The sequence below is a fragment of the Patiria miniata genome, unplaced genomic scaffold (genome assembly GCF_015706575.1).
Source record: "Patiria miniata isolate m_02_andy unplaced genomic scaffold, ASM1570657v1 HiC_scaffold_29, whole genome shotgun sequence".
Lineage (NCBI taxonomy): Eukaryota > Metazoa > Echinodermata > Asteroidea > Valvatida > Asterinidae > Patiria > Patiria miniata.
In genome coordinates, this window is record NW_024037068.1 from 10,077,714 (window position 1) to 10,104,974 (window position 27,261).

At 40.1% G+C, this 27,261-nt stretch overlaps 1 protein-coding gene across 27 annotated transcripts in view; it reads left to right on the top strand.

The window, feature by feature from the left end:
- LOC119735706 (CUGBP Elav-like family member 2) overlaps positions 1-27,261 on the top strand; it is a 108,700-nt gene that overhangs the window by 30,987 nt on the left and 50,452 nt on the right. For 26 of the 27 annotated variants that reach the window (XM_038209565.1, XM_038209561.1, XM_038209575.1 and 23 more), the window contains 5 exons: positions 1,909-2,149; positions 18,334-18,416; positions 24,088-24,136; positions 24,653-24,802; positions 26,165-26,247. In XM_038209565.1, the coding sequence (XP_038065493.1) occupies positions 1,954-2,149; positions 18,334-18,416; positions 24,088-24,136; positions 24,653-24,802; positions 26,165-26,247 (561 nt within the window). In that variant the 5' untranslated portion in view covers positions 1,909-1,953. The remainder of the gene's footprint in view (positions 1-1,908; positions 2,150-18,333; positions 18,417-24,087; positions 24,137-24,652; positions 24,803-26,164; positions 26,248-27,261) is intronic. The other variant, XM_038209566.1, reaches the window with a different exon arrangement.

The following is a 27,261-nucleotide window of genomic DNA, read 5'->3' on the forward strand; positions in this document are numbered from 1 at the left end:
TGGCTCGCAGGAACGATCATTTCATTGGCTTCGAAAATTCTCTGGACGACGGAAAACAAAAACGTTAAAAAAAAAGAAGAAGAAGAAGAAGAAGAAGAAGAGGCTGTGGTGTGAGATGAAATAATAATAAATTGGCACTCTTTAGCGGGGTTTGCAGGGGAACTTAATTTGTTCCCGTGCACCGTGGTTCTTCAGCTGTGCGTGTGCACTGTAGCACTGTAGCTCGGTGGTTGGGGGTCGGGAGAGAACCTGCATCCTCTCATGAAGGTGTTACTTGTTATCTTAAAGTGCACATTGGAGTATACACGTACGCCGGAGAAGAAAAAGCAGGTGTCTCGCCAATTGGAGATTATCAGTGTGGAGCAATAAGGAGTTCATTGAAGCGTGGGAAGGAAATCAGGAGATACAAGTGTGGAATATTAAATGTTCACTTGGCACGTACATGTACGTACGTACAAGTACAGGTACCGGTACACGACGCCTACATACGGTAATTGTTAGTGGACTGTCTCACTCAGCAAGTTGCCACAACACATACCGGTACAGATACATACATGTATGTAAATACAGTTGTGCACATTATTGTGATCGACATTCATGTACATACACCTTGACATAATGTTTGATATGCTGTTGGAAGTACATGTACATGTAGCTATAGAACATTACCTCGGCAAGCCAGGGCATGTCTGCAATTGCACCATAGTCACTAATCTAATATAGCAGTTTTTAAAAATAAAAATATTCCATTCCTAAGGAATTTTTTTTATATTTTTATTTAGGTTTTTTTTTTTGAAATGGCAAACTCCAAAATGTCCTGTGACGTGGTTTTCAACCATTTCTGAGAGTAAATCCAATTACTGGGGGAAGGAAAGAGTCGTTGATGTCTTCCGGAAAGCCCATTCTTTGTGACGAGAAAATATTCTACGGTACATCCTATAATGCAATGAAAGTCTGTTATCTCGTGCATTGAATGCTGCTTTTTTTTATCCCACCTGCTCCGAAGAAAAAGCTGGCATTACGGAGAATAACAAAAAAGGATGCAGCGGATCAATCAGGTGTGATGGGAGGCACACAACGCCAAGGTCAAATATTTCTTGTTGCTATGACGACAAGATGTTGCTATGACGATGTAATATCTTCATGATGGAGATTTGTGAAATACATCTATGTACAGTGCCACACATGCATTTGTGCAGTTTTCTTTTACATGTTAATGTGATTTGAGATTTAAAAGCCGTGACTTTTCACAAACAAAATGTGTATTGCCCAAGCTGTTTTAATTGGTTTGTATTTTTCAAAATTCATTTTACAACCTTTGTGTTTTCACACATGTCTGCGGTTGATTTTAATAAAACTCAGTGCTCAAATTTGCTCAAACACATGATGTCAAACGAGTACATATACTGTACATACGTATGTTGTTCAAGTGTGTGTACTTCATGCTCACATGTACATATGTACACATGTAGATGTATATTTTTATGTAACAACTCAACAATGTACATGTATGTGTACATGTAGCAACTCTTTCTGTTGCTGAATTGTTAATTTGTTTACTTCGGAGAATGGTTGCTCTTTCCATACAGAGTTTTTGTTAGATTCCTACTGATTGTCAGTGGTAAAATGTAAATCCCACTTCTTTTTCCTAGCATTTTAGAACTCCAGCTGAATTTTTGTCGTCTGAAGAATTTACATGCAGATGTAAACGTGAAGGAAACGCAAATGAATATCACAAAACATTTGAGATGTTTTTAACTTGGTTAAATCTCAGCACAAATGTTTGCCGCGACATCACACATTCGCTGCTACATTCACGTCCCTGCCAGTGTATCAACCGTTCTTAAACCTGTTTGCACGACACACAACTCTTCAACCTTTTCCCTTTTTAAATTCTTCTCCTTGCAGAAAGCAATATATCTACCATTTGTCCTGCCTTGATACCCACACGCCATGATGGAGACACACGTGCCGCACGTACCCCTGGCACAGCACGGTGACACGCCAGACCCAGACGCCATCAAGATGTTCGTGGGTCAGATCCCCCGCACCATGAAAGAGGACGAACTGAAGGAATTCTTTGAGAAGTTTGGCGAGGTCTACGAGTTGAACATCTTACGAGACAGAAACAAGGAGAACGAGAGCAAAGGTAGGCTTTGTCATTTTTTGCTGGTCTGAGTAAGCCAGCGTAGTGTCCTGTTTGTACCTATCTCACTGACTGGCTGAAGTCCCCCCACTTTTTAAAGTGAGGGGGATATCATATAGTTTGTTCCCCTCCCCCCTTTTTTTCATCCCCGAATAAAATATTGTAGCCTACATTTTGATTCTATAGCTCAGAATAGCTGATTCAATGACTTGAATTTTGAAAATAATGTTTAACCCTAACCATCCCAAATCCTACAAAATCCTTTTTGCAAATGGGAGGAATTTGCAGGATTGAGGTTACATGGCAAAAGTGCATTGCTGATTTCGGAGGACGCACAGTGTCAAGGTCTTGGGCCGGACCTTGTGTTTTTTATGCTCAGCCTACTGGTAGCATAAATTTAGTCCTTGATTATACTTGAAATCCTCCGCACTGCTCCAGGATGTCACTGCCTCTGCCTGAGCCTATTGACATTCATAGCCGGAGGATTTTGCAGGATTCAGGCAGTGGTCACCCCTCCATGGACCATATTCAAGAACTAATGGAGGAATTTGCAGGATTGAGGCTATATGCAATTTTTCCATGAGGCCAATTGGAGGACTTTGCAGGATTGAGGCTACATCCTAGCAAAAAGGCCTAGGGACTTAGGGTGAAATGATGATCTCTTGCTCAAGAATTTTGTTAAAGTGGTCAGAAATTGCCTGAGATCGTACCACAGAGCGTCTTGAATCCAAACATTTTTGGGGTTCTTAAGCGGGCCCCAAACCCCACGCTGTCAGCGCTTCCCGCTCCGCACTCGTATAATTTCTGATCAAGGTATACCCCTCCCCCCCCCCCCACACTTTTGAGCATAAATTTATACTTGGTTATACTTAAAATCCTCCGCACTGCTCCAGGATGTCACTGCCTCTGCCTCAGCCTATTGACATTCATAGCCGGAAGATTTTGCGGGATTCAGGCAGTGGTCACCTCTCCATGGACCATATTCAAGAACTAATGGAGGAATTTGCAGGATTGAGGCTATATGCAATTTTTCCATGAGGCCAATTGGAGGACTTTGCAGGATTGAGGCTACATCCTAGCAAAAAGGCCTAGGGAGTTAGGGTTAAATGATGATCTCTTGCCCAAGAATTTTGTTAAAGTGGTCAGAAATTGCCTGAGATCGTACCACAGAGGGTCTTGAATCCAGACATTTTCCGGGCTTTTAAGCGGGCCCCAAACCCCACGTGTTACCGCTTCCCACTCCGCACTCGTATAATTTTTGATCAAGCTATACCCCACCCCACCCCCACACTTTTGAGAAGCAATGGTAGGCAATGAGTACCAAGTCCATCAAAATCCACCTATAGTAGTGGTGGTCTTGTGGTGGATTTCAGCAGATTTGGTCCTAAAGCATTATGTGAAGCAGGGTCAGTGATGGATTTTGGCGTACTTGGTCCAGCACTTAGTAAAAGTTAGGGAGTCAGGGATTAAAGAGTCATTTGAATGCAGAGATGGATGGTCAGTTGTATTCATTGCCTGATCTGCCTTAAGTGTCTTTCAAGCCTTATTTGATGTAGTTTTATAAATAATTTGTTGGAAAATATGGATTGTTCCACCAGGCGTGAAAAGTGCGGCCACACTTTGTTAAATTTGCATCACCTGTCACTCATGAATTATTCATGAGATATACTTGTTCACCTCATGAAACATTCATAATTTGCAAGTCCATATTGAACAGTCGGCATTCATCAATCAATTTCTACTGAGTGCCAATGCACTTTTTTAACGTTCGCCAAATCTTAACATTCACAAAATCTTAACATTCATGCAGTCATTATTTCACTTTTTCATCACATGTGCTTAAAGGTAATATACAACATTTGCTTTTGCTGGAATTTTCTAAATTGGATGGATTTGGGAGTAGCATTTTATAGCATACAGGTACCGGTATATTGTTACACTGACCTGTTTAGAGTTTTGTGTCCATAGATACTGGAAAAACCTAGAAAAAAATGCTGTCTGGTTCCCTGACCCTGCTTCAGACAAAACAGAGCAATTTGTAGAGGTCAGGGAATTGTCAGGTCAGGCAACCAGACTAGCTGGCTTGCACCCGTTCACAGATGTGTAACTGATTGCATACAAAATGTGGACTAACTAAATTTGGTAAATCTGATGCAGTATTTGAAAAAAACGATGGTCGGATGGTGAGAAATTGATACAAAAATTCCACTTTTTTTGAAAATGACAGCACACCAGGTGCCATGATTTCACAGGATGCTTGAGACTATTTTTCACTTGCAGTCAAGTAAAGTTTTTCATAATAATCTGGTATTTTTTTTTTATGTTTGCAAATGTTGTATATTACTGGTGCCTTTAAATTAAAGGTCCAATGTACACCTTCGTAAAAGAAAAGTGCTTTTGATCATTTTCTAACATTCAAAAGCATTACGTATTGACGCAATTTCAAAGGACTGGGTAACAGAAAGTCCTCATACATGTATTCTCTTACATTTGCAAAACCCTGTTTATTTACAGCTATTTTGGGTTTTTTGCCTTGACTTCATGTATGTATTTCCCAAAATTGATAAATGAACCATTCTGATTAGAGCATTCATGAACATTAAAATAGGGTTTCCTTATTTTTGAAATAGAAACGGTTAAAAAAAATACATTCATGTGTACCATGATGAAAGATGCAAGCCTCTAAAGGTGGATACCCTTTTTTTCCTTCTTTTTTAGTTGTTACCGTAGGCGTGCTAGTCCTTCAAAACCAGTAAACTGGAAAGATCATTCATTAGAAAGTTGTTTGCCCAACACAACCCAACATTTACAGATCACTAGCTGCCTCTGTGAACAGAAATGAAAGCCGGTACACTACGTCGTCAGTTATGGTACGGTGCATGATGCAGGGGTTTCGCCGGAGAGCCAAGATTGCACAATGAAGTATCAATTTGTGCCCCATGATTTGACGGGGAGTTTAGGAAAAAAAGAAGACGAAGTAGAAGCGTCCACTCCAGTGAGACGTAATGTAGAGGATCAATTTGCCGCGGGGCGATATCTCCCCTAATGCCTCCACGTCACGAGTGGCACGACAGTACTGGCCCAATGAGGCAAGGCTGTCCAGCCAGGCAATAGGAGCTCACATGATCTGCTTGTTATCCTGTAAGCAGAGGAGTTGGAGGGGGGGGGGGGAAGAACCTTATCTCGATATAATATGTGTATTAAATTAAAACCTAATTGCCAGTTTGATGCACAAGGTCATGCACTTTTTGCTAGTCTGCATATTTTAAATTCTTGATTTGATTAGAAAAAATTCGCGTTGTGAGTGCATGCTGGGTCCAGGGATGCTTTTTTGTTAGTGATGCCAAATTTGTGTGTTCATGTAATTAGTTGTTGACTACATGTATGTACATGGGCAAAGACCTTTACATGAACTCAGTGATGTTCAAAGTAATGAACTTGTAACCATTAACAGAATGTCGATTTTTGACGTCATGGCCAGAAACCAAATATGAGTAGCAGTTTGCTGTTGTTAAAATGATGCCATCGGTACGTTAAACCCAAGATGATAATCTCCGAAATCTTCTTCAAATTGCTTCAATCAATATTCCTGTGATGAATAGTTGCAAAATAAATTTTGGGCTATTTCGTAATTGAATTATTCATCCTGTTCCGTACATTCACCCTTTCCGCCGTAGATTCTGATTTATTACCAGAAGCTTAATTGCATTTTGCATCAGCTTGTTATTTAGGTACAAGCAACAAAAAAACATCTGCATCGTATTGAACTTTAAACGATGAAAGTTCATGCAAGTACCGTAAGGTACCGTATTTCAGTTTGATGAATATCTTTTAAAACCTTTGTATGTATGACGCTCAGCCAAGAAAAAAGAAGAAGACGAATTTACCTGATTTTGGGATTTATGCCCAGATATACCAGGGGCCAATTTCATAGAGCTACTTAAGCACAAAATTAGCTTAAGCACAAAAAAACCTTGCTTAAAATAATCAGGTTACCCGCCAAAACGCCATGCGATGTACATTGTTTGTCACTGGTATTTAGTTGTTGTTTACTTAGCATAACAATCGCATGGAGTTTTGGCGGGTAACTTGATTATATTAAGCAAAGTTTGTTTGTGCTTAAGCAAATTTTGTGCTTAAGCAGCTCTATGAAATTGTCCCCATGACAGCTAAACACACTGGATGAGCTGAGTACACGTACATCGTTTCCAAAATGGTTGCTGTCAAACTGACCGAAAATATTTTAAAGAGAATCACACATTGCCATTGCAATACGCATTTTACATTGACCCAATTGGGATGTGAACCTTGGACAACTTGACCCCAATCAACCTGACCCCGACTTGACCCCAGGGTAATCCCTCTACAGACGCATCATAGTCGTTGCCTCCTGCATGACCCACCTCCCGCGACCCACTCTGTTAACGGTTACACGGGAGAAAGAAAGAAAAGTACAGCTGGTACCGATGGCCGGCCTTCACTAATTGCTGACCATATTTGGCCTGGGTTAGGTGTGGGAACGGCCTGGCATTTGGCTGGTGTTGAGAGCGGCACTATCGCGGGGCAGGAGAGGATGGCTGGCTGCAGCCCGTGTATTTGCTCACTGCCCCTGTAGTGTGCGGTATGCACACTATCTGGCTCTGCACCAGCACGGACCAGGGAAGCACAGCTGGTGACCAAACGAGGGTGTCCTTTCACCTGCTTTTACTCAAAACATGAGCCGCTACTGTATGTGTTTTGCTTTGAACTCCAGAGACCAACTATGAATTTAGCGGCAAAGTGAAAGATGATTGCAACCAACTGACACACCAATGCACCACGTACCGTAGGGTGAAAGCTTAGATTGGTTTTATGATACGGTTTTGGCTGAAAAGAACCTATAAAATGCAAGCTTTATTTTGATACATGTTAGATATTAAATAATGCCTGGGTGTTTTTTTTAGGAGATTGTTACATGTTCTTTTCAGCTTGCTTTATGCTCTTTCTAAAAAACTTGCAGATTTCACTGCGATTGGACTCATTTTGGGCTGGTACTTACGGTGTTTTTATGTACATGTGTACATTTATCATTTATACTGTACGCTCTTTACATGCTTTGTCTTGTGTTACATGTATGTCCTGATTGAAAATAAATGAATCATTCACTGGTCAATTTTTTTTCCAAAAATGTTGCAAAGTTTTGTAGATCTGCCAACACTTTAATAGCACACATGACATGAATAAACTTGTACTAAATTCAAGAAAAGTGCCGTGCTTCGACAACTTTTAAAAAAAAACCTTGCAATTACATGTAGATGAACGGTCTCTTCATTCTTGCCTTTCAAAAAAATCTCTTGGCCTACAGATAATCAGGTCCATCAGAGACTTTAAACAAAATTCATACAGTGTACATTTGTGTATCTCATTAATCGGAGCTGTGAACCTGATATTGCCTGAGCACACTCGGCCTGGCATGCCGACACCAGACCGCCGGTGTCCATTCCCCAGATAGCATCTCACACCATGAGTTTTTGCCATATCGCCAGCAGGGCACCGGGTGGTGATGCGCATCTTTTGATTAGAAATGCTTTCAACGCATCTGCGCCTCCAAGTCCTTTACACCTTCGCTTGACTTTACACACAGCAAGTTAAAGGGCAAGAGTGGTTGATTCCCAAAAAAAGTTGATAATGATTGCAATGTACCTCAGGCCATTGCATCCTGCACATGTAAAGCGAATGAATTTTTTAAGGATTTAATTTGTTGAAATATTTGCAGGGCTGTTCACTTCTAACCCTTAAACCCCCCCCCCCTTTTTCTTTTTCTAGGAACCTTGCACAATCCTTCAAAAGCAAGTTGCATAAAAACCAATAGCACATGATTTGGACCCAAACTGTTTTTAAAAAATGGAAGAGGCATCAATTCTCGTATATTATATAATTATTGCTTGATGCGATGTGGGGTGGGGGTGTTGAGCTGAAGTTCATCTGAGCTGGTTTCTTTTGCCTTCTGATGAAAAATCAATGATTGTATTAGGCTATTTCACGTCTGATCACACAGTTCTGCAAGATATGTGTATCATTCATGCAAACGTAAACTCTAATCTTTTGTAGAAATTTGTTCAGTATATGAATACAGTTTGTTCCTATTCACGACACTGCACAGCTGTGATGGAGGACTTCGAGTCGGGACTCAAGTCAATTTTTTTTTAATTGTGACATGGCTCGGACTTTTGGCATTTTGGACTCAGCTTAGCGGTCGCTCAGACTAGGCTCGAGCCTGACTTGGACTTCCTGTTGGACTCAAATCAAGTCCGTTTAAAAAAACAAATGTGTTTAAACTTTAGAAAAATATTAAATTGTTTTTTAAAGCGGTCCCACGTCTGTTGTCTCACAAAATGTGTTTACATTTTAGAAAAATATTAATTTTTTTTTAAAACGGTCCCACGTCTGTTGCCTGGACAAATCATTTTAGATACCATACCTTACATGTACTAGGCTGCAGAATTACAGGAATAATCGCAAGAGACCGATTCGACAGTCACTATTAGTGTAGGCCTACTCCGCACACACGCATCCTGCATGCAGCATTGACTCATTCTCAGTCCTGTTCTCCTTGTTGACGGAACAGAACTTTTGTACATGTAAATTCTTTCAAACGGACTTGGTCGATATAATCATACATGTGTTCTGAAAATAAAAAAGAAAAAACTTTCGCGACTGGACTCAGACTTGGCTTCAAGGGCGGATCCAGGGGGGGGCCAAAGGGGGCCATGGCCCCCCCCAAAACGAAATCAATTTTTTTTTTTTTTTATGTGACATCGCAATAACGGCAGGCAATGAGTACACCACCATCTTTTCCTCAAAAAAAAACATTGGTTAAAGTGGTCATCAGAAATTGCTTCAGATCGCACCACAGAGCATCTAGAATCCAAAAATTTTTCGGGGCCCTTAAGCGGGCCCCGAACCCCACGCCGTAATTTTGTTGACCCACTTTTTGACATCGCAATAAAGGCAGGCAATGAGTACACCACCATGTTTTCCTCAAAAAAAAACATTGGTTAAAGTGGTCAGAAATTGCCTCAGATCACACCACAGAGCATCTACAATCCAAAAAATTTTCGGGGCCCTTAAGCGGGCCCCGAACCCCACGCCGTAATTTTTTTGACCCACTTTTTGGGGGGAACCAAAAATTTTTTTGGCCCCCCCCAAAATTGTGTTCTGGATCCGCCCTTGCTTGGCTTGGACTTGACAATTTGGACTCGGACTTGAGCTGAACTCAGGCTGCTTCAGGCAAAACTGGACTCAGACTTGGCTCGGACTGGAGCCTTCGTGGACTCGGCTCAGGCTCGGATGAGGTGGACAGGACTACATCACTGCTACACAGCGTTCCTCTGCAGTACATGCCTGCATTTTCCTTATTTGAAAGTTACCCATCTTTAAAGAATGGGTTGTAATTTTTTTTTAAATTAAAAATTGCAGATACATCTGCTGATGTCAAAAGAGGCTTTCACATTTGAAAATTGCAATTCAAGTAGAGTTCTCCCCATCTAAAAGACATTTCCCCTTCAGAAATCTGGCTGTCCTGCTTTGATACAGTCAATCAAAAGATGCCTTGCAGCTTTATTACATACCCCGGTGTGAAATGTGGAAGCTATATTTTTTTTATCAGTTAATACATACCGGTAATGAGTTTCTTGTTTAGGTGTGTGATGTATTGTGACGCTACATGTTTAGAGACAGTTGCCATCATACCATTGCTTTCTTTTTTAATTAAAATTTGACACTATTTATCATTCCACCCTTGGAAGTATCTACAGACCTCTAATGAGCGCCTGTGTGTTAGAGTTTAATTAACAAGCATAGCTGCATGCACTGGTAGCCATCCATACCGAATGAGCAGTGTTTGTTAAGGCGGCATTTTTTTCTCTGTTTCTCTTTGAATTAATAAATGTTTTCATGTCAGTCAAAAATAGCCCTGAGATGTAGGCCTAATGCATGGTTTGTGCGCTTTCCTATGGGAGCCTGGTGGGGACGCGAGCCATCAAGCTCCCATAAGAAAGCTCATAATAAACAAAGGTTGATGTCGGGTGACTCAGGTCTGTCAGAATGTATTTCTATTGATCGTAACTTTTTTTTTTAACTGCAAACCTAGGAAAAAACTCCATGATACAGAAATTGCCATTGAACCTTGTGTTAAAGGGAAAATACAACATTTGCTAACATCAAAAAATAAAACTACCAAATCATTTTGAAATACCTTGTGCTGGACTGTTAGTGAATGACAGTGTAAAGCATCCTGTAAAATCATGGCACCTGGTACCGGTATACTGTCATTTTCAAGAAAAGGGGAAAAAAACTGGCTTTTTTTTCAAATACTGGCCCCAATTGACCATCGCACTTGTTTGCAATCAATTACACACCTATGAACGGGTACAAGCCAGCTAGACTGGTTCCCTGACCTTACAATTCCCCAATGTATGTAAACTGCTCTGTTTCTTCTTATATGGAGTCAGGGAACCAGACTACAGAAAAATGATTGTTTTTCTTGGTTTTTATAGCATTTTCAAACCCAAAACCTCAAAAAAGTCAGTGTAACTATATTTGCTGAATATATTTCCAACCCCCCAATTCCATCCATTTCTGAAAATTACAGCAAAAGCAAGTGATGTATATTCCCTTTAAATACATGTATTTGAATAAATTATTATTCTTCTTCCAGTGATACCGGTACATGTACTGTACTAGGACATGTACATGTACATGCCGGTAGGCTGCATGCTGATTCATATGAGAAAAAAAAATTATAAAAATGTATCCATTCGAGAAATACTGTTAACATAAATGGGACCCCATTCCCATGTTCTTGTGTCCAAAAAAAAAAAATTTAGAACTAAATGTACCGTTGAAACAATCCCAGCTGATTTCCAAAGAGATTGTTGTCAGTCTGAAGTGTTCATACTGCCATCAAGCAGTCCTCTCCAGTGCTTCATGTCATAACAAATGGCCTAGCCATTTCCTGTCTCTTCTCATCATCAGATTTTTTTTTTATATCTTGATCAGATTACCCATGAAAGACCATCTTGTTTTACCTCCGTTGTGTTGATTTTGGTTAGCGACTGTTTCAGATAAAAGCTTCGGAGGAATTTGTCTCCTTACACGCTTGTTTTCAGCAACACTGTTTTGTATGTTTTCCCCGTAATTTTTTTTTTATCTTTCTTTGATCCATTCTGTGTGTATCAGTCAGTGCCTGCTTTGATTGATGGCGCTAAGTGCCCAACGCTGAGAGAGAAGAGATCATTATTGGATTTATTACGCAGAACTTTTGAATTGCGCCTGGCGATTTTTAATGATTAAGCTGGGCTTTTCATTGTCCCTTGCAGTCGGTTTAGCGCACAAAGCGAGAAACACTTGATTTACCTGTGAAGCCTCTCGGTCTCAAGTGAGAAAATGGAGAAAATTGGAGAAGGGCACGTCTACAGAAGAAAAATAATCAAGCAATGTTTATGTAGGTTTTTAAACAGATGAAAAATTGAAATGTTTTTAGACATAAGTACATGCATATGTTTACAAGTTCGGGCAGGGCGTTACCATGTTATGGGGAAGTTTTTTATTGTTACGAAAATTAGGACCAAGTTATGGGGACTTTCTGCTGTCCCCAAAGTGTCATCGGTCCCCATAGTACCATGGGACAACTCGTGTGTAATCCCTACAACTATGGAACAAGAAGGTGTGTACATGTATGTATGAGTTTGTCTTACATTCCCTATGTGGACATGTGAACAAAAGATGTCCACATAATGCAGGTTGCGTTGACGTTATGTGGACTAAGCCGTGTCCACATTACGTTTCACCCTCTCTGGAAAACAGGTTTAGAGGCATTTTCGGGTTACAGTTATCCATCGTAGAATGAAAGAAACATTCAAGGAAATTAAAAAAAAAAAAATTTGGGGTTGAAAGAGTTTTCACAGTTTAAGTAAAGTTATTTTTTGTACCAAGTTTTCTTAACTACACGAAAACAAAGGAATGTCCACGGTAGAGTATGTAAAACAAACGTGTGTGTATACATGTGTAAAAACTAAAATGACACCGAAAGTGAGTGACTGTGCTTGTACATGTACATGTAGATTGTATAGTAAGGTTTATGTTCTGTTTTGCCCCTTCATGATATCTTAAATTGTTTGTCTCCAGGCTTATCAGTATCTCAATCAGAACCAGTTCAAAAAACAAACTTTGGATAGTAAGGGCTCAAAATGCTTTTTAAACGCTGGGTTTTTTTTTCATTATGTTTGCCTACATGTAGGTAACTCTGCCTACATTTATGATATGTACATCCATGTATGTCTAGGGTCGTAGCATCCAGACTCATCCGAGAGGCATGAGCAGTCTTCCTTATCTTGTCCTGTCATCTTCCTCTGCCTCCCCCCCCCCCTTTCCCTCTCCTCATCTCAATTGGATTCCTTCCTGCAGCCAAAGAAAGAGAGAGAGAGAGAGAGAGACAAAGATAGGAATGCCCCTGTCGATGTCCTGGGTCTCTCTCTCTCTGTGTGCGTGTGTGTTTGTTAGCTTGCTCCAGAGGATATCAGCGTGCGTGCGGAGGGTTTGATTGGCATCGACATCACTCTGGTTAATTTACTCTGCTGTATCCAGCAGGGACGTGGGGTTTTTCACTTTGGAAGGTGAATGCTTGGCGAGCGCGGCAATTTCTTACCTGCCTTCAGCCTATTGGGGAAGACACAAGGGGTTATTAAAATTAAATACAGTGCCAGTTCAATGCACATATATGTACCTGTACATGTGTACTTGTAACTTGTTTGGCTTTTATAACATTCCTACAGTATTGCTCAACTTCAATTTCTCTCGGGGACCGTCTGTTCACCTTATTTTGTCCTTTTTTGTCGTCCCCCCCCCCCCCATTTTTGAACGCAAGTTAACTAAATGAATTTGACATTTCATTTGTTTTGTTGCAGTTGAGTTCAATCCGTGTAGTTTCTAAAGTTTGTTTACTGCTGGACTGAATAAATTCCCCAATTGTGCCACCTACCGTAGTATACATGTACATTATGTATGTGTATATGTACATTTTACATTCATGTTAATTGTCACCAAGTTCTTGACGTTCTTTGCTTTCGTTTTAAACATTTGTTTGGCCTTTGGTTATGTATTTCTCACTGCATTTCAGTGATTCCCTGGGCAGCACTCCGGCTATAAACAGGGAGGTGCCCTGAAGAATCGTCTTTGCGAACAGTGGACATCTAAGTACGTGCAATGTACCGGTACATGTACATGTATGTGTACATTGTATCCATGTACGTTGCCCTTTTTGAACAAAAAAATCTGCGTCTGCTGGGAACTGTCTATACACGTGACAGGGCTCAAATTACTTGCTCTTTTATGATCTGTAAGTAGAGTGGGAGTGCGAAGAACTGGCTTTGGGATGTTTTTTTTCTTTCTTGTTTTCTTTTTTCGCTCTCTTGAGTGAAAGTCTTGGAATGCTGACGACAAGCCCAAGGGTACTTCATCACGATGGTCATTGCACCCATCTAGATCGGCCCTCCCCCCCCCCTTAACTCCCGCCGACATTAATGGCAACGCATGTTTGCGTATTCAGCGTGAAGACATGTTATGGAGGATGATCAAACCGATGCTCACAATGCATCTGAATTGACTGTTACTCCCAGCTGACTTGTGGTGTTATTCTTCAGAAGCTTAAATCCCTTTGTGTCTCTGGGCGTTGTGCTTCCCTAGCGTTACGTACAGCTAACAGCTCCACCCATGAAATAAGTCACTGCTTACGGCAGGTTGTACGGCCCAAACCGATCGTGCACGAGTGCCATATGCGGATGAAATCTGCTGGGGGATGCGCGTTCCAAAATGTTGTTTTCAAAGGCAACGACAGAAGGGACTCGCTGGAAATAGTGATTGTGTTTTTTTGGCGTGTTTCCTGGGGCCAATGTATATTTATGCGGACTTGGCATCACTCTGACATTTCTTTTCCATAATCTTCAAAGATTTATGTGACATTTCTTTTCACTATCGAACGACATGTACATGTACACATGTACTGGTACACTCAATTGAGCACTTACATAATGCCTTTTGTTGCGCACCAGTGCCTTTCACTACATAACAGCACATTTCGCATAGTACCGGTATCTTTCTTCTCAGTTTGAGCATGCGAACCTGGCTTTTCCACACTCCCAAAAAAAATCACCCTACATGTAAAAAAAGATAAAGGGGCATGAAGCAAGGGAGTGCACCCTGGATCGGTATACATGGATGCACCCACGTTTCCTCTATAAAAAAAAGTTTTTTTTTCATGGCCTCCAAGCACCAGCAGAAATGCTGGACAGATACTGGTACCATTACAGTCGCCCTGCCTTTAAGCCCCCCCCAAAAAGTCTCCGGTTTCTGGTATGGAGCTTGCCCAAAAAGTGATGCGGCGACGTGGCTTTTTTTTTTTTTTTACCTGTTTTTTTGGCTTCAAATGTCGACTGATGACTGCAAATGGTGCCCGACTAAACGTAGTGCAAATATATGGGAGTCCAGAGAGGCCACATAAACCTATTCTCGATCATAACCCCATCTAAAAACACGTTAAAACTGTGCAGCAGCAGGATTCCAGTCAAACCAGTGAGTGGTGGTTTTGAGACATCATCTTTCATTGAAAAAAAAAACTTTTTCATTTTGCCGACGCGCATGGCTACGGCGACGCGCGCGCATACCAGAAACCGAAGCCATAACTTCCACAATGCTTTTTGCGGTTTTTGGTCGGCTCTTTATATTTCTTTTCTCTGACAGAACTATGGAACAAGGCCAAGTGTTTTAAAATGGCTCTGTAATCTCTCAGTCAAACATGTACATCTGTTAGACTTCAACTTAAAGAGAACAAGTTTTCAATAAATTAAAAGCTTTCTGTGAGCAAATATGTGACCGGCTCCACAAAAAAGGGTATTATGTCGCAAAAATATGAAATTGAGTTATATACATGGTTGGAAAGCCCACAACGTAAGCTTTCATTTGGTATATAATAGAGCTCAATAGCCCCTCCTGTTCTGGAGATATGACGTATTTGCATATTAATTACTTCCGTGGAGTTCAAATAACACAACTGAGAAAACAGGCTTTGAAATAGCTGGCTTTGTTGTAGAACAGAACGATGCACACAAAACGTTTGTTTTTTCCAATGTGTTCATCAAAATCAACATTTGTGTGAATGAACCCAAACACCTTAGGTATAAAGATGTCATTCATGACAAAAAATGAAAATCACATTTTGACGAAATTTTCACCATCTCAACGTTGAGCGGGCCATTACACAATAATGCTCAGCGCGACTTAATACCCTTTTTTGTGGAGCCGGTCGCATATATATTCGCAGTTTCGGTACATGTAGTTACATGTACATGTATACGAAATTGGAGATTATGTGGAATGTATGAGACTTCAGTGCATATATATAGAAATAAATGAGTGAGTTTCAGTGCTCGGCCGCTCTAAATTGTTCAACAAAACTGTTTTCGCCATTTCCATTTCCTTGCTTGGTATTTATTTACATGATGTAGATACAAACAGGCATGCAACTTTTCCTCGGATCAGCTGATTTCCTCTTTTTTGACTTCCCATACATGTATGTGCCATTGAAAACAGAAAAACACTGTACAAAGTCTGGGAAAAATGTTAATTTCCTCTTTTTTGGTGATTTCCCAGTTGCATGCCTGTACAAAAGAAATTTATTTTCTGACGGAGGAACGGAGGAAGAAAGTACACACACCCATGTCGTTGGCTGGAAAATGTATTTTCATCATTATTACAAACTCCGTAAAGTAGGCAAGCTGTAAAAATGTGTAAATTGTGCACAGGACATTTAGCAAGTACTTGTCTTTAATTTGCTGTCGCAAAATTGCTTACTCTGTACCCTCCCTGTATAGCTGCGCCTCGGCTAATGCGGATGTCAACATTTCGACGTGTCAATTCTGCGCATTAAGTTGTATTATTAACACTGATTGATTCGTTGGGCACACCGCTCATGTACATTCAAACATGCCCGGCAAGTGGGAAGGCCGGAGTCGATGTACTCTCCGCGGCAAGTCGTTAGCTGTATTACCAGGACTCACCGCTGACACATAATCGCAAGGTGAATAAACACGCACACGCTCAGGTACAAATTTAAATACATTGAGCCTGCAATGTTTTTGTCTAGCTAAATGCAGTATGCGCAGACTGTTTGTATGCCGGTAGTTGGAAGTTCACATCCAGCCATTGACCGTGTGTGTTTGTGTAGGTCCTCAGGTGATACAGGTGCCTCATACATTTTGATTTTGGTCATGAGAATGGGCACAATAAGACTCAGGGATAAGAAAATAAATGGCTTTAAATCTGTCCAGTATTATCAGGCATGCAACTTTTCCTCGGATCTGCTGATTTCCTCGTTTTTTTACTTCTCATGAAAGCCATTACAAATTGAAAAATACAGTACAAAGTCTTGTGTGGTTTCGAATTTCCTCTTTTATTCGAAATTCTCAGTTGCATGCCTGTATTATACATAAAATGAATTAAACTGCTGCAAACTGCTCACTGACTGGATTGACCTGAAATAATATCAAAAATTAAAGCGGTCTGATATGTCAGACTTGGCAAGACCTTCTTCAAAGGCAAAACATTATACATGAAATATACATACAATTACATGTGCATGTACAGACAGTTGTGAATTCTATACACCCGAGGACAATGCTTTGTGTTTCCCTTTGTCCCTGTAATATAACACTCTTCCGTAGACTAAGCACATAAATGTACGATCAAGGATGGTTTTCAACATAAGACCCAACGCTCGAGGACTGAAAGGATCGTTTGTTCTCCCTTTGCGTGTCTGTCCTCTATCGTAAAGCCATTTATGTACACGTATTGCCATGCATACACCATCCTGCCTGTATGCACACGGGCAAATTACGTTGAGCCTGAGGTGTGTGTACAAATTACTGGGTTTTTCTTTTTAGGTTTATTTTTTCTTTGAAATTCAGGAAGTGATACTCCAGTAGTATAAATTAATTGGATTGTTTTTTTACTCTTGGCCTAGTTGAATGCAGGATGTGGACGGACTGCATATTTACGTTTACTACTGACAACAGTATTAAAACTTTGCTTTATTACATTTTGTGTACTTAACTAGAGCAAACATCCTGTCTCAATCCCCTGTGTTTGAAAACCTACAAGTACATGTACCATTATATCAAACAAATTTTTGTGGCTCTCATAATGTTTGTTGACATTTTCCACTGACTCCACTGTGTTGAAATTTCAACACAAAAAAGTACTTTTTGTACAAAGAATAAGTTTTCAAAAGGACGAAATGAAATACATGTACATGTAGTACAATCAGTTTTGAAGTGTCACCTGAGTTTTTTTCAAATTGTTTTCATTTTTTTTTTTCTGAGCAGTTGGCACATGTGTGATGTCCAACCCTAACTTCACCCTCGTTGTTCAACTCAAAAACTATATTACTCTGGTAAAACCTTCCCTGGATCTCGTGCTTGTGAATGTATCTAACCAAGCCAGATGGCCCTGGCATCTGTATGCTACTCCTAGCTCTCAAACACCCAACACCCCCCCCCCCCCCTTCCTTACCTAACACGCCACCCCAATTGAAGTGACGCGCTTGGCAGCACCTTGCGTGCGCGCTTGTTAAACCGCTAAGCTGGTGGCTCCAGCAACCGACTCAATTAGCCAGAGTGGCCGGCCATTATCCCTCGGCCGCCGCGCATACCGTGGCCAGCTCCTTCAGATGGAGTGTTTCGTCGTTTCTCTGCGTTGATAGCTTTGGAGTGTCAGTGTAAATGGGAGGAAATGCCTGCCTTCGGAAATTAATCTCGGTTTCTCTGGGATTTTTTTCCATTTTGCGCGCACTTTTTGGTTTAATGGTCGGAGCCCTCCAATTTTATGGTTTATTACTGTCTGTGATTGCGGTTTTTTTTTTGGTTTTTGGTTTTTAAGATTCATCATGTCATCCAAGTAAACACTTTCATGACCTGTATTTAAGTTACATGTACGATCAATTCCATACCGGTACCGTAAAATAAGGTTGTCTTGGTTACCACTTTGAAATGTCATTGTGTTCATAATTGTCAATCTGTTGATGTACGCTTGTACCTGTATTGCCGTGTCATTAAATATATATTTTTTTTCTGTTGTCGTTTCTGTCTATGTTTCAGGCTGTTGTTTTGTGACTTACTTCACACGCCAGGCGGCCATAGAAGCACAGAAAAAGCTCCATAATCTCCACAGGATGCCCCTTGTAAGTAATTTAACCACTTCATTTATGGTCTAAACCAAAGATAAATCATGAAAAAAAGCAGTGGCGGAGACAGGAAACCAGACCCCAACAGAAATGACTGTTTCAGAGTGTTACGTACATGTACGTGTTGGCATCAAATGTGATGCGCAATGTTTGCGCTGAGGTGGTGTGTTTGAATGGATAACTGTCACATTGGGTTTTTGTAGTGAGTGAAAAAAAACCAATGAGTTACCTGTTCTTTAAGTTTAATCCCATATTTTAATCCCGTCTTCTAATCTCATTAACCCTGAAGCCTTCTCCAATCCAAAACCTCCTGCTTTTTGTAGCCCCCCGCCCCACCCCTGTACCTGTATGTGTACCTGTTATTCCTCTGTTCCCTTTTTTCCCCTCAAATATTCCTGTTTTTGCTTCTGTTTCCAATCCCCTCCTCTTTTTACCTCAACCTCCCCCCCCCCCCCCCCCCCCGCCGCCCCCTTTCCCTCCTTCCTGTCAGTATCACCCAAAACTCAACAATGCAAGCAACATCTCTCTCAAGCCAGAGCAGTTAGTCTTATTGCAGTTTGTTCCTTTCATCCTGCAAAGTTGTTACAAACGTACGTAATGAGCGTCAACTGGTATTTTCATCTAGATACACGTGTATGTCTTGTACGCACGTGCAAAATGTGTACGCGTACTACTGTGCGTTTGTACATTTTATAGATGTTCCCATGTACTGTACATTGTACATACTTGCATTAGTTTAACTGTGTAGTGCGTGTTCGTGGGTGTGTTCATCTATTCAAACCGTGGACGAAAAATTCCAGAGAACAAAAGAGAACAATATCGTTCACGATTCCCAGCATACGTCCGCGATTGGGATCGTGTACAAAACCTATGGGAGTACAAACTAAAGAGGGACAATAGGACGTCCACGATCGACGGTGAACACACGTTTGGGTGCACATGTGTGTGTACATAGTTGGACACAGTGACTCTCTATAATAACAAATGTATACATATGGTAGTTGTAATGGAAACTCTAAAACACAGAAACATTTTGAAAGTCCCATGTACCGGTACATGCATGTATCATTGTACTTTTCACATGTTCACGTACTATGCTGTAACGTGAACATTGCGTGTCATTTGATTTGATTTTAAAAAATGTACTTTTATAACCTTTTTATATTTGAAGAACTTCAATTTTTTTTTTCATTAAAAAGCCAATTTGGTTGCAAACAGTCTGTCAAATGTAATTATGAAATTAAACAGTCAATCCTTAATTGACATTTCGGGCTGACATAATCAACCAGCAGATGACACTCTGGAGTTACTTAGGTGGCATTTCTTTGATATTTGCCTCCGAAAGAAATATTTTATTCATGACCCTGGGGGAAGACCCTTCTGGCGTTGCGTGTTTCTGATTCCCCCCCCCCCCTCCTTTCACCGTCTCCAGCGTCAAGATGCCTGTGATGTGTTTATCTCCTAAGCAAATTAAACTCTATTCCTCAGAGTCTCGCAAAGTATCTCCTTCCTCCACATCATTGGCGATGGTAATACCATTCTGACAAAATGCCATTACCTGCCCAAATTCCAGCATTCGCCTTCATCTGTAGGTACATTTCTACATCGTGTTCAGGCGATTTTTATTTTCACTTAGGCTGAAAATATCTGTCGGTAAAAGTATCAAATTCTCTAATTTGATTGGCCCCAGCGCGTAGCCAAATGATGAATATTTGATTGGGGAGCAGGGAGGGGGCATGTACTTTAGGGTACAAATTTACCACCCCCTTGCCTGTTCCTGCCGATTTCCCTGCCGATTTCTCAAATGATCACCCACGCAAACAAGCTCAGCAATCCTGTTTCTGGGACTTACACATGTATGAACTCTGAGCAGGGTTGTAAATCTGAAGAGTTGTTCCATCTGAAGAATTAAGGACAAAATGTGGCCACGGTTTCTTTCGCAAGAATGCCATTACACCATCCAACTGTAACCTTACATGTACATGTACACATCCAGGGTAGAATAGCTACAAAAAGTAATTTACCTGGGCGGTTCAATGCATCTGAAGACTGAAACATCAAAATTCTACAAACTTGGTGGCTGTACTGTGGCTCTCTTAATCACATTCCACTTTGTATGTAAGTGGCAAGTGCACCCTGCATCTATAAGAAATGTTGATTGATTGAATGCATTTCATGCAGATCTCTGGATATCAGAAGCAAAATTTTCCAAGGACAAAAATGTTGAATAACCAGTACATATTTTGTAGATGTACATGTACATTATGTAAATTTGTTTATTTCTTACTTTTCCATCATGTACATGTGTACTGTAATATATACAAACACTTTTCATGACATCATGACATTTAAAAATTGTGTTTAGTTCCTGAAAGTATCAATAGTTTTCACACTTTCTGTATCAATTCAGATAGAGTGTACTATACCCAATGTCCGCGTATACGTGTACAAGTTTGTACTTAAATTCCAGTCATTGTTTGCACTTGTACTGTACATGTGTACTCGTACAAGTACTTGCTGTAATAACACGGATGAGCGAATTTTTTGAAAATTTCTGACCTTCAAAATATGATTTGATACTTCAGTGAAAAGCCTTGGCTCACGACCAAATCTGTGCAAACTGCATACGTTTTAACAGCAAGTGGTGCTTTATGTGCATGTACGTACATGTACCGTATACGTGTACGTGTGAAAAGTGCATTAATTTTTAACAAATACATGTACTGTGAACATGTACGTACATGTACATGTATGTACATTTACATGTACATCTCTATTCAAAATTTGCTCGTTGTGATGTAGAACATGGTGGGTTTTTTTTTAATTTTATTTTCCTATACCTGACGATGATACAAATGGCATCTCAGTTGGAGCTGGGGAACAGTTTGCCAATGAGGGTGTACAAATTTAGTTGACTGACATTCTACATGTACATGTACAACCGGTTATAACTTGTTAAGTACCAGTGCATCAAATGTACAGTACGTTACTCTGCTGAACATTACATGTTCGTGTAATGGTCAAGAAAAAAGAAACAGTCAAAAAGTAAAATGGCAGAACAAAATTTTTGGAACTTTGTCAACTCTCTGAATTTGTTTATGGTTTTGACGGAAAAGGTTTGGGAGGGAAAAACTTAAATGTGATCTTTAAAACTGTTTTAGCAGCAAAACCAAATTTTTGGAACTTTGTCAACTCTCTGAAATTTTGTATGGTTTTGACAGAAAAGGTTTTGGAGGGAAAAAGGTAAATGTGATCTTTAAAACTGTTTAACAGCCTGGTCGCCGATAGTAGTACTTGCTTTCAGCTCAGGCCATCATTGACAGCTAGGCCCTTAACTACCTGTCATGTCTGTACATGTACATGTACAGGTAGTTTAAACCCACATGTTCATAACTGTTCCATCACACTTGTTATCCCCTTACTAAATATATAAAATGGCCTCAATTATATTGAAAATTATTGTAAAACAAATTTAAATTTGCCTTGCTACATGGATTTGCTCCTCTTACATGTCTTACATGTGCATCCGTAGATTCAGATACATTCATGAGTACGAATTGGTCTCATATTTGCACCTGTCGAGTTGAAGGATAATAATTCCCATCAGTTCCTGACATGTACATGTACCCCTACATATTGGTACTTTTGCTTCCTGTGGATACTTAACCTGAAGAAGACACAATCGAATTGATCGGTGTCCAGCCTCCGCAATTATGTATGTGAATTGACCTTGTGTGTCAATGCAAATCTGTCAGATTTGATCAAATACACGTATGTATATACAAATCTGCGATTGTCGAAAGTTCAAATAGAGATGGTTTCCTGTTGGCCCCGTGTCCCTTTTCCTCTCCTTCATGGCCCGAGGTGATTTTGCCGTTCCGTGTTCCCTGAGCGAGCGAGGGTACACGTCTTTATCCTCTCCAGTTATTTATTCTACGTTGTCAGATTGTTGACAAGGTGCAATCATTGCCCGGTTTATGGTCAATAAGTCGGTGTCTGGTTTCATCCCCCAAGGTTCCCCTCTTCAGGCAGGGTCTGCTTTCATTTGATTTGCTACAGAGAGCAAGAACAGGAGAGCAGCACGTGTCAAGGGTTGCATCTGTTGGTTTGTCAGGCTAGCTGTCAGTCTGTCAGTCCTCTCGGATGGACTCCCTTTCCTCGCCATCTTTATTCATCAGTGTCAATCTGATCACGTTATCTGGCATACTGTACGCGCGTACTTAAAATCTCAGTCAACATCATCCATGTCCCTACGCTCCTTGTATCCTGGTGGGTTTTTTTTTAGAATCTTCCCCTTGTTTTAACGACAGTCTCTGTCCATCGGCTTCATTTCGGGAGAAGTCGCGCAGTGTTTCATTTGTACGCACGATCTCGCCAAATAAACACTGTAAATCAGCCTCGCACATGTATCTGCGCCGACTTTGTGCACAAGAAATGCAAGTGTGTGTTTAATAGGGAGGCTGTCAGGAGAAGGCTCAGTCAATAATTGTGGAAGAAGAAGGGCCTACTTCTTTCAATTTGAAACGGAGTTGAAGCTGAAGACAGCTTAAGAGATCACCATCTGGAGAAGTGCTTTCTTGCAATTTTGAGCACAGTGTGGTTGCGACGATGTGACACTTACTTGAACAATGTACATACATTGTACATGTACATAGTATGTACAGTTATTGGATTAGTAAAGAATTACCGGTAACCAACTTTATGTTGTTGTTCTGATTCCTTGCAATCACCTCAGTCCCTTGCCAGACTTTTGCTTTTCCCCTTCTTATAATTGATCACAGCTCAAGTGAACCGACATGCTTTAAATGCGTTTGTTTTATTCTTGTTGTTGAAACCTCCTTTGAGTGGCCCCTGTGTTTGTACAGCTGACAGATTCCACAATGACAAAACAATCATACAGTTAGCTAGGATTTATTTTGAGAAGGTGCAAAATTCAGCCCCTCAATTTTCCGAGGCAGCAAAGTCTCACCAGTGCCTCCTTACAAAGAACTTGATTGTCTAACAGTCTTTAATCTAGACGTGCCCTTGATGAAGGGAAAATTTGTTACCCCCTTGGGTGATTTACTAGAAACCTTCCTCACTCTTGCAAAATCCCACACCATTTGATAACTCAACACCCAAACTGTTGGACTCTGATTGTGGGTGGTACGGTATGTCTGACCCCAACATGTAAAGTATAATCAGTTTACTAGTGCAGTCCTCACTCCAACAGAATCAGTCAAAACACGCAGTTGGATTTTGATTGGTTGGGTTGGTTAGGGTTAAATCATTCAGATACCCAAGCTATATATATGTTTTATGAAATGAAATTGGTATACGAAAGGCTGAAACCTATGATTGATGTGCCCAAGACAATAAACATGGACACAAATTAAAACAAACGTGTACATGTACATAAATCAAAGAAAAACAAATGTGTACACATTGTAAAACTCAAGTTAAAACAAAAAATTTAAAAATTCAGTAAACTAATGACCAGTGGACTACATGATATTTTTTTGTTGAGATACAGGAGGTTTGAATGAATCTGACAATACTTTACAAGTTTACATTCAGTTGAGCAGTCCCATCTATCATTTGTAATAAATGTGGATTTTAGGAGGAATATCTGGAAAACGTCAACAATTTACCTTCATCTCTTTCCTTCTTTTTTTTTTTCATCCCCCAGATGAAGAATGCTATTCAAATGAGGCCTGCCGATAGCGAATCTAGAAACGGTAAGCCAGGCTCTAAGACGTTGTTTTTCACCTTGTCTCCTCTTCAGATGGATCCTATCCAATTTCCAAGCCGTTACACACGCATCTCTCCCATCTGTGACCCTTATTAGCAATTCCTCTTCCGCTGCCCAATAATCTACAATCTTTAAATTTGAAAGTCAAAAGATGTTCATGCCTCTTCCGTTTTGGATAGTGGCTAGCAGAGATTTTTGGAGAGGAAAAACAACTGAGTATATTGGTGGAAATAAAAAAGAATGTGATCAAAGTGTGAATTTTTCTTTGTAGACAGCTGGCCTTTAATTGATTGCAATGTTTAGTCCATCACATCTGATGGAGTTTAGCATTGGCGACACATGAATTTCAATATTAGGTTTACACTCCACATAGTTGTGTCGGTGAAGGGCAAAGTGTTTCAATTACAGGTACGTATCTTCTAATTCTCATCGCGAGATGAAACAAAACCAAAAAAAGGGAAAAAAAAAAACTAATTTCAGCATAAAAATTGACTTTTTAAAGTCAATTTTGCCTTGTCCACAGTCGAAGACAGAAAGCTGTTTGTTGGCATGGTATCCAAGAATGCCACAGAGAACGACATCCGGGTGATGTTTTCAGCGTACGGCTCAATTGAGGAATGTCATATATTACGGGAAAGCGAAAAGAGCAAAGGTGAGTGTTGATTGGCTTGTCTCCACTTGAACCGTGTGTATACTCGTTACAAGGGGCTGTCTTAATGATTGCCAAAATTCAGGCCATTTTTTTGTCGTCCGTTAGACGCCTCAGCAAAAAAAAAATTTGCAAGTCAAAAATCAACTGAGAACCGATCACAAACAATGTACATCTTATGACATTTTTGCTGGGGGCTTGTTTTTGCATGACAAAATAATGAACCCAACCAATCAAAATGTTTTGATTAATAGGCCTTTTTACAAATCTTGCAAATATGAGCCACATACTGTAGTGAAGTTGGTTTCCCCTTGGTCTTCAACAAATTTGATTTTTTTTTTCTCGAGATGCATCTCAAGATTTTTCTCAAGATGCATCCTCCAACTGCCTCCATGTAAAAATTGGATTCCGCCTCAATCCTCCAAAATCATCCGTAATTTCTTGGATGTACATGTATGCACTGGAGGGGTGGCCACTGCCTCAATCCTTCAGAATCCTCCAGCAGTCACTGTTAATACGTCGAGGCAGTGCCACTGATATCCTGGAGCAGTGCGGAGGATTTCCAGTATAATCTAGGCTTAAATTTGTGCATGGCAAAGCAAAATAAACACAAGGTACAAACCTTAGATCTTGACACAATGCATCCTCCAAAATCAGCCACACATTTTTGCCATTCAGCTTCAATCCTTCGATTTTTGGAGGATTTTGGGAGGTTAATAGGGTTAATGACATTGTTTTAATAGGATACTGCAATTACAGTTCTTTGCGACGAATACAATTAACATTTTACACTATGCCAGACAAGAGTGTTTGCATCTTTTCATGACGTTATAACAACATATTTGCTTTGTAGCTGAAATTCCAAAGCCTTAGTTGGCATACTAGGACTAAAACAAATATGATCCGAAAGTATTTTGTTACCTGATCACATTGGGCTGTCAGGGCAATATTTGGGGGAAATAAAGTAGACGTTTCGCTTTTTCCGTGTCACGTTTCACTTTCCATATTGGCTCAAGTTCTCTCCAGTTCCAAGTCACGGACAGGTGAAATCTTTTTCTAAGTTGCCAGCGGCGGGTTAACCTGCCTAATTTCCAGGCAGCTGGGGTGCAGGAAAATAAACAGAAAAACAAATAAAAGCAAGAATGCTAGGAGTTATTTATTGTGGGGGCTGCATTTTCATAAGTGTAATTGTTGTCGTTCATTTTAAGAATTTGTTGTCATCACAGAGATTGACAATATTAAAAGGATTTCACAATTTGCCATAGGCATTGAATACAATTTTATGAAAAAGGCCATTGGTTTTTTTAAAATTAATGCATGTACAACCAGATGGGCCTCTTTTAATTTTTGGTCGTTCTCTTGCAGCGAGTTGTGCCTTTGTAACGTTTTCAACAAGACAGAGCGCCCTCAACGCCATCGCTGCACTACACCAGTCAACAACAATGGAGGTATACATGCGTAACAAATACGTACTTGAATACTACTTGTGTATATTTCTTTCTTGCACTGGGTTTTACCCTTCATCGACAATCTATTATAAGCATTAGTACAGCCGTCCTAGAGCTTGTGAGAACAACTTTCTCAGGTAATTTAGATTTGATTTTGAACCCAAAGCCTACTGCCTCTAAAAATCTTGCCAGAATTTGCTGGATGTCCAAATCTACTTGTAAAAGGCAGTGCCAAATACCAAGAATTAAATCTCTCTGACTTCAAAAGTTTTTTTTTATTTTTTTATTTTTGGGATTATGTTCATATTATATAATTTATTCACACACTTAAGGTATTTATATTGGATGGCTTTTTTTTCAGGGGATACAAGAATATATTGCACAAGTTGTAACAATATTACACAAAGATGAGTGCAATATTGTTATAGCAAAAAAATGCAATATTGTTATACAGCAAGTGCAATATATTCTTGTATCCACCCAAAAAAATGTAAGGGCAACTGTGAGTTTCTACACTCTTGATTGTGCGGGAACTAGCGAAATTTGTTAAAATGCTCGGATGAGGACAATGTCAAAAACCCTATCGTCCTCAATCGGGTACTTCTACTGACATAATATTGCAGTCGTCCGTGGAACTTTTTACGAAAGCATATAATACGCTGATTTATTTTTACCACTGGAAGCCTGATGCAAGTAATAATCATAATTATCATCTCTGAACATATGAAACACTAAACCATTTTCCATTTTTATGCGATAATTATCTCTGTCAGAAACCATAAAATGAGAAGCTAATCTCGTTGTCAGTAAACAAGCTGGGGAAGTAAAGCATTTGCATATAAATAGTTTTTGCAGGCCAAACGGCTGATTCTAAATCCGCAGAGCAAATATTATGCTTACTACTTTTTTGTTCTCTTCTGTAAATGCGTGGGTTTAATTGATCCACACACAGGCATAAATTATCTTCTTGATGTTTACGCTGCGTACTGGTCTTGGATGACAAACAGACCAGGC